Raw genomic sequence first — 13,272 nt, 5'->3', positions numbered from 1 at the left:
GAACATTCATGCCATGTTTGGTTCCATTCCATTCAGTGGTTCTCTAGAAGAAGTTCAAAATGTAAATTGTTAACGACGACGACGACGGACGACGACGGACGACGGACGCCAAGTGGTGAGAAAAGCTCACTTGGCCCTTCGGGCCAGGTGAGCTAAAAAATGAGCAAACCTGGGAAAAATCATTAATTTAAGCATAAATTTACTTCTCAAAACTTGAGAACTTTTGTGGAATTGTAAGAAAATTAAGGGGAGATTATTCAAACATTATTTATTTACTTATACATGTATGTGTATGTTTTTTTTTATTTCTTCAAGTAAATAAAAATAACTTGTACAAGTAGTACCCCCGACTGAAATAAAGGTTTTTGAACTTTCATTCCATGTAAGCAAAGATTTGTTTAGTGTCACTATACAAATCCTTGCTGTAAGTTAACATATATATATGTAATAAATACTTTGTGTATTGTATCAAAGATCCTGGTTTAATTCCTTCATCATGTACCAGAAGGTATTGACCTCCCAAAACGAAAGCTTATTTTTATAAGCTAGAGTAATAGAGGAGGGGATAAGGTCTCAGCGCAATGCTAGGCGGTGTTGTTGTAGAAGTTAGAAAAAGTGCAGGTACCAGCCCTGGCGCCGGGGACTAAGTTACGAATCAAATCTTTTCTAACATCGTTAGGTTGATAAACGTATTCACACTTTTGGTTTTTAGCTGAATCTTGCCTCCGAATGACCTTAGATCTACTCCGAACCACCTTTTGATGTCAAACAACAATTACTTTAAAATTGTGACGTCAAATATTTTAAATTATGATGTCAAAGTTTACAGGAACCTGTGTGATTTTACGTAATGGCGGACAAATTTGCATACAAGTGTAAATACGTCTATTTTCTAGGCACTTTATACAGTCGATCAGGATACAATTGTGTACTGTTAGATTCAGAACTTTATTTTTAAGTAAGTAAGTAAGTAAATTTTATTTAGAATAGGCATACAATGTATATAATCATATATATATATACATAATAACAGAGAAAAAATATTTCTAAAACATTTGACTTTAAAATAAATAATAATTTTGTATTTTGTTCCAAAAAAAGTACAAGATTATACTGACTTATACTGTCACTAAAAAAAATATAATATGATTAGAAAAATGAAATGGTACCTTACCCAACATCACATTTGAAAAGATGGAATTTGGCATCACACTTTTTCATCAGATTTCCTGTTTCCTCGTTTGCTTTTTCGTCAATATCCCATAGCACAAGGACAGCACCTAACTTTCCAAATTCCAATGCTAACTGTCTCCCAATACCTGAACCGCTCCCCGTAATTAATACTATCTCGCCCGTCACCGATTTGTTTGGAGGAGACACAAAAAATCTCCAAATCGATGTCATGTAAGCAACTAAAAATGTCTTTAAAGCTTCAATGCAGTCAATAAATATTGACATCTTAGTCTCTTTTTTCAGCACACCTTCCTTTGACAACGATCCGTTGTCTTCTGCATCAGGTAACACCATCCTTCGTTTTCATATAGTCCTGCTGTCAATCATAACATTGTTGAACTGTGACCTTTTGACATATGAACTTTTATTTTTTCCCCTTATATCAACGAAGAAAAATAAATTTTATATATTTTATACATTAACAAATATGAATTAATTTATTTGAGAATAATTATAGTTTTTAGTTAATAAAACTTATTTTAAGACTCAAAATTTCAAAATTTCGTCCCATTTAAATTGAATGATTATTTTCTTTTCAATCTCAGAATTGTTGTAAGCGGCCTTTTCCAATTTGGCAGTCATGGCGGATAAGTACGTAAAATTTTGCGCAACCCAATCCATATCAATCTGCTGTTAAATTGTTAATAATTTTGTCAATAAACATATTCAGTTGAAAATAAGAACTATAATTATGCATTCTAGATTTTTATTTTTGTTAATTAAGCATAGAAATGTTAAGTTGCACTTCTTGAATGCTGGTGGTTCACGTGTACACCTCTATATAACTACATAAGTTTGCAAGTCTTGGGGGAAAACAACATTATAATTATATTGACATGTACAATGATGCTACTACACAGACCTGTACTGATTAATGTTGAAGACGTCAAAATAGTCTGAGTACATGTTATTAATCTTAGGCTGCAACCATTTGGGTGCGTCTACATTGGCGGAATCTCGAGTACATACATACATTTTGTTTTGGGGGGGTGTAGAAAAAATAGTTTGTCTCCAGTTTTTGGAAAAAACATAACTTGTTTTTAACACTGAGAAAAAAAAAATTGTTTCACCCTCAGCTGCCACTGTGTGTAATGCTAAGATTGCAAGAAAAGAAAATTGTTCAACCTGGGGCAAAAATAATAGATTGTATATGCCAAAGGCGAAAAAAAGTTGGTCTGTAAAAAAAAATCAATAGCCCCCCAGGAAATCAAATGGTTACTGCTTTATGATAAAAGTATGTTATTTATCCCAATGCAAAGATTGTTCAATTGATTGATCGATTGTTATTGGTTGCTTAACGTCCAGTGGCAAATATGTTATTCCTGTTCAGGAAGAAAACAAGTTGACAATAAATACAATACATGTAGGTAGGTCTCGTCATAGAAGACAATGGTTGGGGAATGGACTACCACAGCACTGGGAAGGGGGTCTCATTGGGGTGTACGAATCCCGCTTACTGTTTTGTCTGATTCCCATGTCCTGCTTACACTATGTACATGTACAATGATGCTACTACACAGACCTGTACTGATTAATGTTGAAGTCAACAAAATAGTCTGAGTACATGTAATTAAACTTGTGATAAGATACTAGTAAATCTTTATATGGCCCAACTAGGTCTTCAGAGTCTTTCTGAGCAGGCTCAATAAAGGTATTTTTGTGAATTAAGGAATATTTGCATATTCGAGAATATTTGATTTCATGGTTTTGCCTGTATCCTTGAATATTGGTACATGTATGGAACAAAAAATAATGAATTCAACAAAATGCAATACAATGTAAATACATTTAAGGCATGTGTACATTGTAGATTGCAAAGCATTGTACAATGTACACGTATATTTGGTAATAAGTTAATTTTGTTACAATGCAAGTCGATCTTTAAAAGTAAACGTGTACAACTTCTTATTTATATATGTCAATTGCTAAAAAAAATATTTTATTTTTCAGAAAGACTCCAAAAGTGCCTGAAACTCTTCTTAAAAGAAGAAAAAGAAATGAAGAAGTCCGAGCCAAGAAGGCAAAATCTGCCGTAATGGCAAAAAAGGTAAAAAGGATGCTCAGCTCTTGTTGGATTTGATGTTTTAAAAGAAACAAGAGCTGCAATCCTAACTTAAAAATGGTGAAAAGGAATTAAGGATGCTCAGCTCTTCTTGCATACATCAATGCGAGAAGTAGAAAAGCTGCAATCCTATCAGAAAATTTAAAGGTAGTTGGTACTACAATCATACAGGATTGGACCAACCCATAGGCTGGAATTGAGATGATGCTAGGTCAAATTATGCATATAATGGCTCAAAGTAAGAAAGAAGGCAAAAGCTGCATTCCTAACAAAATATTCATTTTGGTATTTAGGATGCTCAGCTATGATCTGCTCAAAGATTCCTAGGATGCTCAGCTCTATTCTATTTTAGAATTGAAGCTGCAATCCTAAGGAAAGGGAAATTTTATACACTGGTCTTCAAATGACTGGAAAAAGAGTTCAAGTAAGATTTATTGTGTAGATTAGTGTTGTTTGTGTGGAAAAGGGGGGAGTGGCCTACATGTAGGTGAAGCAAGAATTTTCAATCATTTTTGTCCTGATAGAAATGTGTGGTGTTTTATATTTGAGGTAGTCCTTGTTTAGTATGATTAAGGAATTGAGAAGATAAAAGAATAAGTAATCAAAATTGACAAATCAAATTAATGTTTGGGTTAAAAGTAGGATATGGGGAGGAGGGTTAACAATTTATGACTCAAAACCAATTAAAAAGGTTTAAAGCTAATTAGATATGAAAGTGCTTACTTTTTATAGCCTTAATTTGTTTGTATAGAAACAAGCCGAAAAGAAAAAGGTCATCTTTACAAGGGCAGAAAAATATGTCAAAGAATACAGAGGAAAGGAACGTGACCAGATCCGTCTCCAGAGACAGGCCAAGAAAGGAAACAACTTCTATGTGCCTCCAGAATCCAGACTGGCTTTTGTTACCAGAATCAGAGGGTAAGTTTCTGTTACAGCTTATATAAACAAAGCCAACAAGAGATCAGAACTGATCACAGAGCCTGTCCAGGATTGGAGGTTAAAATTTTGGCATAGTAGGCCACATCTTATATTTATACACAATATATATAGTTAGTTCTAAGAAAAGCAGAAATTTTAGTAGTCCACATCAAATTTTAGGGCCATTGGCAAGTGGGATCCTGCTATCTGTTCTGGGTCGTTAAAACACACAATGTAGATTTTCATTCTGTCACACTTGTTAAAAAACTTTGTTCCTCTTTCATTCAAAAAGGTATTTTTTTGTGATATCGATACTTGGTCAATTAAAGCAACATCTGTATTTGAAACGGGCATTAAGTATAAAAAAAGAATGGACTTCAAATGACAACCGATTTAAAAATAGGCCTTAATCATTGTTTTTTAGTTGTGCAAATATAGGCCAAACAAAGTGCAGACATAACAAATCGAGTACATAGCAAATCTGTCAGCCAGTTTGAACAATCAACAAGTGATTTCCTCAGTATCATGTGAACAAGTACTTGACTTAAAATTTCGAACTTGTTTAAATTCATTTTTGTCTGTCCTACACAAAATCAGAGAGGATCTGTTGGCAATGTAGAATTGTTTCAATGTGTAGAGACCATGTGTGTGCAAAGTTTAATCTAAGGATCTAATTATAACTGTAAGTAATAATAACAATAAAATATGGCTTTTAAACATTTAAATACCTTGTTTTTCAGTATCAATGGTGTTCATCCCAAACCAAGGAAGGTTATGCAGCTTTTCCGACTACGACAGATCAACAATGGTACATTCATGAAACTGAACAAAGCTACCATCAACATGCTGAGAATTGCTGAGCCATACATTACATGGGGGTAAGACAAAATATACATGTTTGACTTAAACTTACAAAGTACTAAAAGAATGCATGGCAAACAAATGTGTTTTAGGCCACACTTAAAAATATTTTGGTTTGCCCAAACCCTTCCCAAAGTTGAGACAGTGGGTAGGTAGGTAGACATTTTCTTTTTTTTTATTCAAAAAAAGAAATTAAAGTATCAGATGTTTATTAGTCTTCATGCCTATTTGATTAAAAAAAAACTTCTTCAAATCAGGACAATAAAAGAATTTGAGTAGGCAGCTTTTTCTGGGTAGGTAGCGTTTGGGCAAACAAACCTATTTTTTATTATGGCCTTAGCTATCTGAAAAAATGAGGTTAATAGGTAGGCAAAAGATTTTACTTTTAATAAATTTATAATCTGGTTTAATCAAAAAAACATTGGGTAATGCTTGTTCATAAAATGACCCCCCCCCACCCAACTATTGAATGTATATATAACAGATGTTTACACTTTTGAAAAAATCCATATAATATTGGATCTTCATGTATTAAAAAAGAGATTACAATTAAAAATATCCATTTAAAATGGGACCTACATGTATTAAAACAATAGTAGAAGTATGAAAATTCAAAACTAAATCCTGTATAATTAAAATTTTAAAGGGTTTGACTTCAGAATTGACATTTGTCTGAAACTTGTGCAAAGGGAAGTAAGCACAACATGCACTTTAAAAGGCCCAAAAATACTGATTTTCGAGTCTTGCAGTTTATTTTTGAGAATGCAATTTTTATACAGCATGTGACCCTTTTTCTAAACGGTGCACACTTCATATACAGTGGATTATATTATTTTTTTGTATTTTAGCTATCCCAACTTGAAGAGTGTACGAGAATTGATCTACAAGAGAGGATATGCTAAAGTTAGAGGACAGAGAATACCACTGACAGACAACTCTATCATTGAGAAAAGTTTAGGTAATATATATATAATATCTACATCTACACGTTCAATAAGAAAAACACTTTCTGTTAACTCAAAAATCACCAAATAAGGTTAGAACATGGTAGGATTTATAAACATTATTTTTGATGAAAATATTTTTTTTGAAAATCACTATTAATGAGAATTAAATATTGGATTTTAACAAATTTTATTTGTATGTATAATAGTAAACTAATCCATCCATGGCATGAAATTAGTAAATGCACAATAAATAAAAAAAACATGCAGTAAGCAAAGGAACAGTGTATAGCAAGTTATTTATATTTATTTAGAAACTACCCCTTTAAAACAGGGGGCACTTGCGGAGGGTGTATCCACAAATGTGTAGAACAAAATATTTAATGATTTCAATAGAAGCTTTTTTTTTAAGTTCATCTTGTCCTAAAATTCAATCTGATTCTTTGGGAGAAGATTGTCTTATAAATTCATATTTTGAAGCAAGTACTTTGATAGACCAATCATTATTTATTTTCTGTCTTCAGGTAAACATGGAATCATCTGTATGGAAGATTTGATCCACGAAATTGTGACAGTAGGACCAAGCTTCAAACAGGCTTCCAACTTCTTGTGGCCCTTCAAACTAAACACACCAAATGGTGGTTGGAGAAGGAAGTATAACCATTTCAATGATGGTGGAGACTTTGGATGCCGAGAGGACCAGATCAATCCTTTATTGAGGAAAATGGTCTAAATACAAAGACTTTAAGCAAATTAAAAAAAGAAAAACCTAAAATATTTTGTTTAATTTCATCTGCATCTAAGATCATTTAAAATTGTTAAGTAGAAAGTAAAATTCAAACTGTTTTAAAAATACGATCAGGTTCATGCTGTTGAGATTCTTACTACAGGGCAAAGTGGAAACATTAATTTTAATAGCTATATATGACTATACAAAGAGAAACATGAATGAGCATGTAAAATGCATTAAATGTTGTGGTTTGAAAACCATACTCTATGGGTAAATTTACAAATTGGTGCACTCTTCTGATTGTCCTATCTACTTACATTCTATTACCACCATTTTTGAGTGGATAGCTTTTTCTGGATTTTATCTTGCTCAGAAAGCTGTATAGAGAAACGTCTTAGCCTTTTACTCTATAATGACGCCTGTGTAGTGCCTCAGTTGAAAGGTCTTTCTTGCGAAAAATCACTATCAGATTTAATAAAGTTTATAAAAAGGATATTCATGTGAACATCTGACTGGAGTTTCTTAAATGAAATATTCATTTTCATAATGCTTAAAATATTTCATACCTGATGATTATTTTTCAATTTAATAAATCTTGTGTGGGTCAAGAATGTGAAAAAAATTCAATTGAGGAAATGGTTAAAAAAGATATTTACTCAACCAAAAGGGATCTTTTTATTGTCTTCGTGTCCAATAAACTCAAGTTTGTCATATTTTGTTTCAAGTGGCCAAAGTTACATTCACAAGGTCAAGGTCCATATCTCGGATACTCCCATGTTTAAGCAATTGGTCATTTATGTTGATTTTGGTTTCTCAGATTCTTAAAAGATCACAGTAAAAATATATTTGGTGTATGGAATCGAATTTAAGGTACTTGTCCAGCTGGCATGGTTAACATCCGATTGAGATAATAACAAGACTATTCACCTAACACATAGTTTATTTAGTCTGTATGCTATACTACAATGTATTACTGAAGAGCTTGTAAAACCGATAGACCAACAAAACATGCAATTAAACATAAAAAGCAATTTATAAATATACATGCAACTCGGAAGCTGCGCTCTTTAAAGCATCTAAAAAAAGTAAAACACACCGACTCTTGCAATTGTAAGGTATAAAACAAAAGCAAAATGGTTTACACAGAAGAGATTGGGTACTAGAAATAGCAGTGAACTTGGCCTATTGTAGACTATCCTATGGTCGGCTATGAAAGACCCGACATAAAATGTAGGAAACTATTCAATTAAGAAAACAAAGTGCCCACATTTTTTGAGGTTACCAAATTTGTCCTTGAAACAATCGTATTGACTTGATGTCAAAAGATAGGTTTATCGGACATATTTTGACTATGTACTGACTACTTAAGTTGAGAATTAATTGTAATTTCAATGAGACTGGAAAAGCTGAACTTGTTAAGATAAACAATAATTTTACAAAGTTTAGCTGTGGACAAATTGTATTTCAGCATTTGTTTTTATAGGACCGCAAAAATTGAAATGTTTTTGGTCGTATATTGGTATCACATTGGCGTCGTTGAAAGACATTTGGTGTTCGCACTCCACTTTAGTTAAAAGTTAAAAGAAATCTGTGAAACTGTTAACACAAGGTTTATGACCATGAAAGGTTGGGAGTTGTAGTTCCAACAGTTTAGAAATTAGGGGCCAAAAGCAGGACCCAAATAAGCATTTTTCTTTTGTTTTTGCACAGAAACTTTGGTACAAGTTAATAAAACATTGTAAAATTTTAACACGAGGTTTATGACTACAATAGAAAGGTTTGGGAGTTTTGATCCCAACGAATTAGGGTCCAAAATTAAACTTTGATTACATCAAAAAATGAATTATTTGGGTTCTTTGATTTGCCAAATCTATGGTGTATTCAGATTTTGAAATTTTGGTCCTTTTTTCAACATGGTCGGCATTTAGGTTCAAAGGGTCAAAAATTAAACGTAGCTTGATTTTAACCAAAAAAAATGAATTATTGGGGTTCTTTGATATGCTGAATCTAAATTTAGAATTTTTAATTTAAGTTCCACATTCTTTCTGTGTCAGAAACCTATGTTGTGTCAACTTTTTAATCACAATCCAAATTCAGAGCTGTACCAAGCTTAAATGTTGTGTCCATACTTCGTATAAAGCTGAACCCCGCGGAGCATTTGGTCTGTCTTCTAATAATGACTAAAACTTCTTATTTCATTATATATTTGTAAGCTCTCTTGTTCTCTGCAATAGGCTGGTAAAAATATGAGAGTGAATTCTTTAGTTTCATTGATAAAACAATATGGACCCATCCTGTGGTCTTGTAGGCCATCTAATTATTCACAATGTACAGACTTGCCTTATTTGATGTCTTTAAAAAACGCTGCAAAAATGTTCATTCTGAAAAATTCAGAGGCGGAAATGGGGGTGGGGCATTTTCTATGAAAACATTGGTTCAATATATAGGGAATCGCTGAAATTGTCATAAAATCTCTCGCCTGCTTGTCTGAAATTAAAGTATATAATCTCTAAATTCAATAGGCTCGACTAGCTCTAAACAAGAAAAAAATCAGAAATAGGATTTAATAGTTGCTCGCCGAGTAACATTGTTTTCTCTTGCGATACAATATTTTATTTTACTTCATTGTACAGATTTCTTCGATTGAAACAGAATATAAATTAAAATACATGACATAACATTGTTCCTCTTTCGCATCGTATTTTTTTCCTCTGCTAATACATCCAACGCCTGAACTTACAATATTTGAAACAGAACAGCAATTGCATATATACTAATGTGACACTTAGTCTTCGGACAATTATTTTGGTTTCTATGAAATTTAATCACAAGGTTTGAAACCACAAAAGCAAGGTTGGGATTATGCTTCCAACAATTTAAGAACAAGGGGCCTAAAAGGGGTGAAAATAAGTATTATTTTACTTTCCAGGCAATAACTGGTGTTTAAGTGTATGTATCTTTCTGAAATTGTAGAACAAGGTTCAATTCCGAAAAAGAAAGTTGGGATTGATTTTGGGGGTTATGGCATAAACTGTTTATAGGAATTAGGGACGAAAACAGTACTTTTCTAATACTTTGTATAAATTGCTTATTTCTTGACTAATTTCAAAGGGGTTTTATTGAATTCTTGGGGTTCTTAAATAAGCTGAATCTAACCGTGTATTAAATTTTTATACGACCGCAAAATTTAAAAAAAATTTCGTCGTATATTGCTATCACGTTGGCGTCGTCGTCGTCGTCGTCCGAATACTTTTAGTTTTCGCACTCTAACTTTAGTAAAAGTAAATAGAAATCTATGAAATTTTAACACAAGGTTTATGACCACAAAAGGAAGGTTGGGAGTTTTGGTCCCAACATTTTAGGAATTAAGGGCCAAAAAGGGCCCAAATAAGCATTGTCTTGGTTTTCGCACTATAACTTTAGTTTAAGTTAATAGAAATCTATGAAATTTTGACACAAGGTTTATGACCACAAAAGAAAGGTTGGGATTGATTTTGGGAGTTTTGGTTCCAACAGTTAAGGAATTGGGGGTCAAAAAAGGGCCCAAATAAGCATTATTCTTGGTTTTCGCACAATATCTTAAATTTAAGTAAATAGAAATCAATGTAATTTAAACACAATGTTTATGACCACAAAAGGAATTTTGGTATTGATTTTGGGAGTTTAGGATCCAACAGTTTAGAAATTAGGGGCCAAAAAGGGACCCAAATAAGCATTTTTCTTGGTTTCGCACCATAACTTTAGTATAAGTGAATAGAAATCTATGAAATTAAACTCAAGGTTTATGACCATAAAAGGAAGGTTGGTATTGATTTTGGGAGTTTTGGTCCAAACATTTTAATATTTTATGATGTATTTAAATGAGTAGTTATTGTTGCAAACTTCATTAGAAATTTGAATTGAGATCAGTTTTGAAATAAGGGAAAGGGGGATGTGAAAAAAAAATTGGGGGGGTCAATTTTTTTTCATTTCAGATTTCATAAATAAAAAGAAAATTTCTTCAAACATTTTTTTGAGAGGATTACTATTCAACAGCATAGTGAATTGCTCAAAGGCAAAACCAAAAATTTAAAGTTCATTAGACCACATTCATTATGTGTCAGAAACCTATGCTGTGTCAAGTATTTAATCACAATCCAAATTTAGAGCTGAATCCAGCTTGAATGCTGTGTCCATACTTGCCCCAACCGTTCAGGGTTCAACCTCTGCGATCGTATAAAGCTGCACCCTGCGGAGCATCTGGTTGGAATTTGGTCCCCGTTTATGAATTGTTTCACATGAGGTCCAAATGCTCCAAAATTAAACTTTTTATGATTTCATCAAGATTTGAATTATTGAGGTTCTTTGATATGCCGAATCTAACCGTGTATTTATTTTAGATTTTTGGGTCCCGTTTTCAAAAACGTCTACATTACTTTTAGGTCGAAAAGGTCAAACATAAAAGTTAATTTGATTTTAACAAAAAATGATTTCTTGGGGTTCATTGATATGCTGAATCTAGACATGTATTTAAATTTGCTAAATCCAACCATGTATATTTAGATTTTTGGTTTGTGGGCCCTGTTATCAAATTGGTCCACAATGAGGTAAAAAGGTTCCAAAATTAAACTTGTTTGTTTCATAAAAAATAATGAATTCTTAGGATTCTTTGATATGCTGAATCAATCCATGGCATGTATTTACACATATGATATTAATTTTTTATATTGGATCATAATAGGTAAAAAAAAAAAGTTTATTAGACCATGAAGACCACATTCATTCTGTGTGAGAAACCTATGCCAAGGTTGTATGCAAAACTTTACAAAGTTCTAGATCTGTGACATTGCCTTGACCTTAAAATTCGCAGTAGCATGTCAAATGAAGACTCATGATTACTATAAAGAATTTCATAATTATATTGTCATGCATACGTTTTATAGGTTGGTAAAATCTTATCTGATGCAAAACACATACAAGTCATAACCGTGAAGTTCAGATTTATGCAATTTTTATATGTATTATACATTAAAGTACATACACGGAGTAAAAGAACCCAAAAAATCTCACATTTGATAGCCAATACTCTCATAATACTCTCATGATTATATTATAATTTCATACGATGTAGTATAAAACAAATCCGAGTTCTATATTGAAACAAGTATTAGCCGTTCGGAAAGGGCTAGCCGTCTCTAAGCTGATGAAAATGGAAAGTGTTCTCGCTTTGTAGATAAATTTTTCCACACGTTATGAAGTAGTATACGAGTATATATCGTTTAACGGTTTTTTTCAGAAGATTCGGCAATTTATAGATAAAAGTTACCTATGTACCAATATCATGAATATGTATGATTAATGATTAGACAAAATCTAATTGCTAAAATAGAGAGAATAAATATGATCCTCTACGGGATTGAAGGACATTTACTAGGCATGGATTGTCCTACCCAATCAATATAAACTTTGATTATTCACGTCTCGTAATATCTTCCAATCAGGTAGTAAAAAGCATTCGCGCACTAACTGTCATTCGTTCAATTCTTAATATCGTCTCCGAAGAGACTATAATAAGTTTAGACGAACAATGACTCTTTGATAATAAAAAAAAACATTACTACGTTTATTTCAACCATTTATCATAAATATATTTTGATTAAGTTTTAATTAATGCGTATTATTTTAATTATTTGTTATATGAATACTTAAAAGGCAAATAATATGACTGACTGAATTATTGATTAAATGAGTTATCTTCCTTCATAAAATTGAGAATTGAAGTGGGAAATGTCTCAAAGAGGCAACAACCCGACCAAAGAGCAGACAATAGCCAAAGGCCACCAATGGGTGTTCAACACAGCCAGAAACTCCTGCACATGAGGCGTGCTTCAGCTCAGACACCTTTAAAGCAAAAATGTATACTTCAATCAAATCTTTCCACTTAACGAAGCTCTTTTTTTCTTTTAAAAAGCCGCAAATAAAGTAATAAAAGAACACTAGTATCCAATGAAATTAAATTGTTCGTTTGTGTTTTATCCTTATACTTACATGTGTTACTATCTAATACCAAAAACAAATTATCAATATATCACAGGGTATTATAAATCCAAAGAAACACAACAAAATACTTTATACCAATACAAATCATTGCATGATTATGTTTTTATCAAGTAAAATAAGCGAAACATGTGATTATTTTATGCTCCGTCTTTTTATCACGATTTGTACTGACTGACTTTGTCCTTTTTTTTTCCAAAAACATTTTATATAATTTTCAACATCACCATGAAAGACGTTTTGCAAAGACTTATTTGAAATGCAATATAAAAGCTAATTCATCTTTCAGTAACAACTAACAACTGATTAAACTTTTTTCCTACATTAATCCATGAATTTAATTGATAGTAAAAACCTGAGATATCACGACAATGATTCCAAAATTAAAATTTTAATTTAAAAGTAATTATAACATGTTGACAGCTATAGTATGTATGTTCCAGACCATACGAGTATTTGGACTGAACGCGTATGGTCCGGGCCGTATA

General features: G+C 32.3%; 2 protein-coding genes across 3 annotated transcripts in view; one reads left to right on the top strand and one right to left on the bottom strand.

Annotated features, from left to right (window-relative positions):
• LOC134690958 (epidermal retinol dehydrogenase 2-like) overlaps window positions 1-1,593 on the bottom strand; it is a 30,027-nt gene extending 28,434 nt beyond the window's left edge. Inside the window, exon 1 of the mRNA XM_063551136.1 lies at window positions 1,175-1,593. Within this exon, the coding sequence (XP_063407206.1) occupies window positions 1,175-1,527 (353 nt within the window). The 5' untranslated portion in view covers window positions 1,528-1,593. The remainder of the gene's footprint in view (window positions 1-1,174) is intronic.
• A 169-nt stretch (window positions 1,594-1,762) lies between these two features.
• LOC134690957 (large ribosomal subunit protein uL30-like) lies at window positions 1,763-6,793 on the top strand. 2 transcript variants are annotated; one of them, XM_063551133.1, is made up of 6 exons: window positions 1,763-1,824; window positions 3,184-3,280; window positions 4,047-4,213; window positions 4,954-5,091; window positions 5,923-6,032; window positions 6,543-6,793. In XM_063551133.1, the coding sequence occupies exons 1-6, from the start codon at window positions 1,814-1,816 to the stop codon at window positions 6,749-6,751; spliced, it is 732 nt and encodes a 243-aa protein (XP_063407203.1). In that variant the 5' UTR covers window positions 1,763-1,813; the 3' UTR covers window positions 6,752-6,793. The 2 variants fall into 2 exon arrangements, with proteins under 2 accessions (XP_063407203.1, XP_063407204.1); XM_063551134.1 differs by lacking the exons at window positions 1,763-1,824; window positions 3,184-3,280 and adding an exon at window positions 3,398-3,719.
• The last annotated feature ends 6,479 nt before the right edge of the window (window positions 6,794-13,272 follow it).

The sequence above is a fragment of the Mytilus trossulus genome, chromosome 11 (genome assembly GCF_036588685.1).
Source record: "Mytilus trossulus isolate FHL-02 chromosome 11, PNRI_Mtr1.1.1.hap1, whole genome shotgun sequence".
Lineage (NCBI taxonomy): Eukaryota > Metazoa > Mollusca > Bivalvia > Mytilida > Mytilidae > Mytilus > Mytilus trossulus.
The sequence above is the reverse complement of the archived record's forward strand: the minus strand, read 5'-3'. Positions and strand labels throughout refer to the sequence as shown.

What these genes read in the sequence shown, in the direction of transcription:
- LOC134690957 (XM_063551133.1), top strand. An exon ending in CTGCCGTAATGGCAAAAAAG is followed by an intron (nt 3,281 to 4,046) that starts GTAAAAAGGATG and finishes TTGTTTGTATAG; the next exon opens with AAACAAGCCGAAAAGAAAAA. An exon ending in TATCATTGAGAAAAGTTTAG is followed by an intron (nt 6,033 to 6,542) that starts GTAATATATATA and finishes TTCTGTCTTCAG; the next exon opens with GTAAACATGGAATCATCTGT.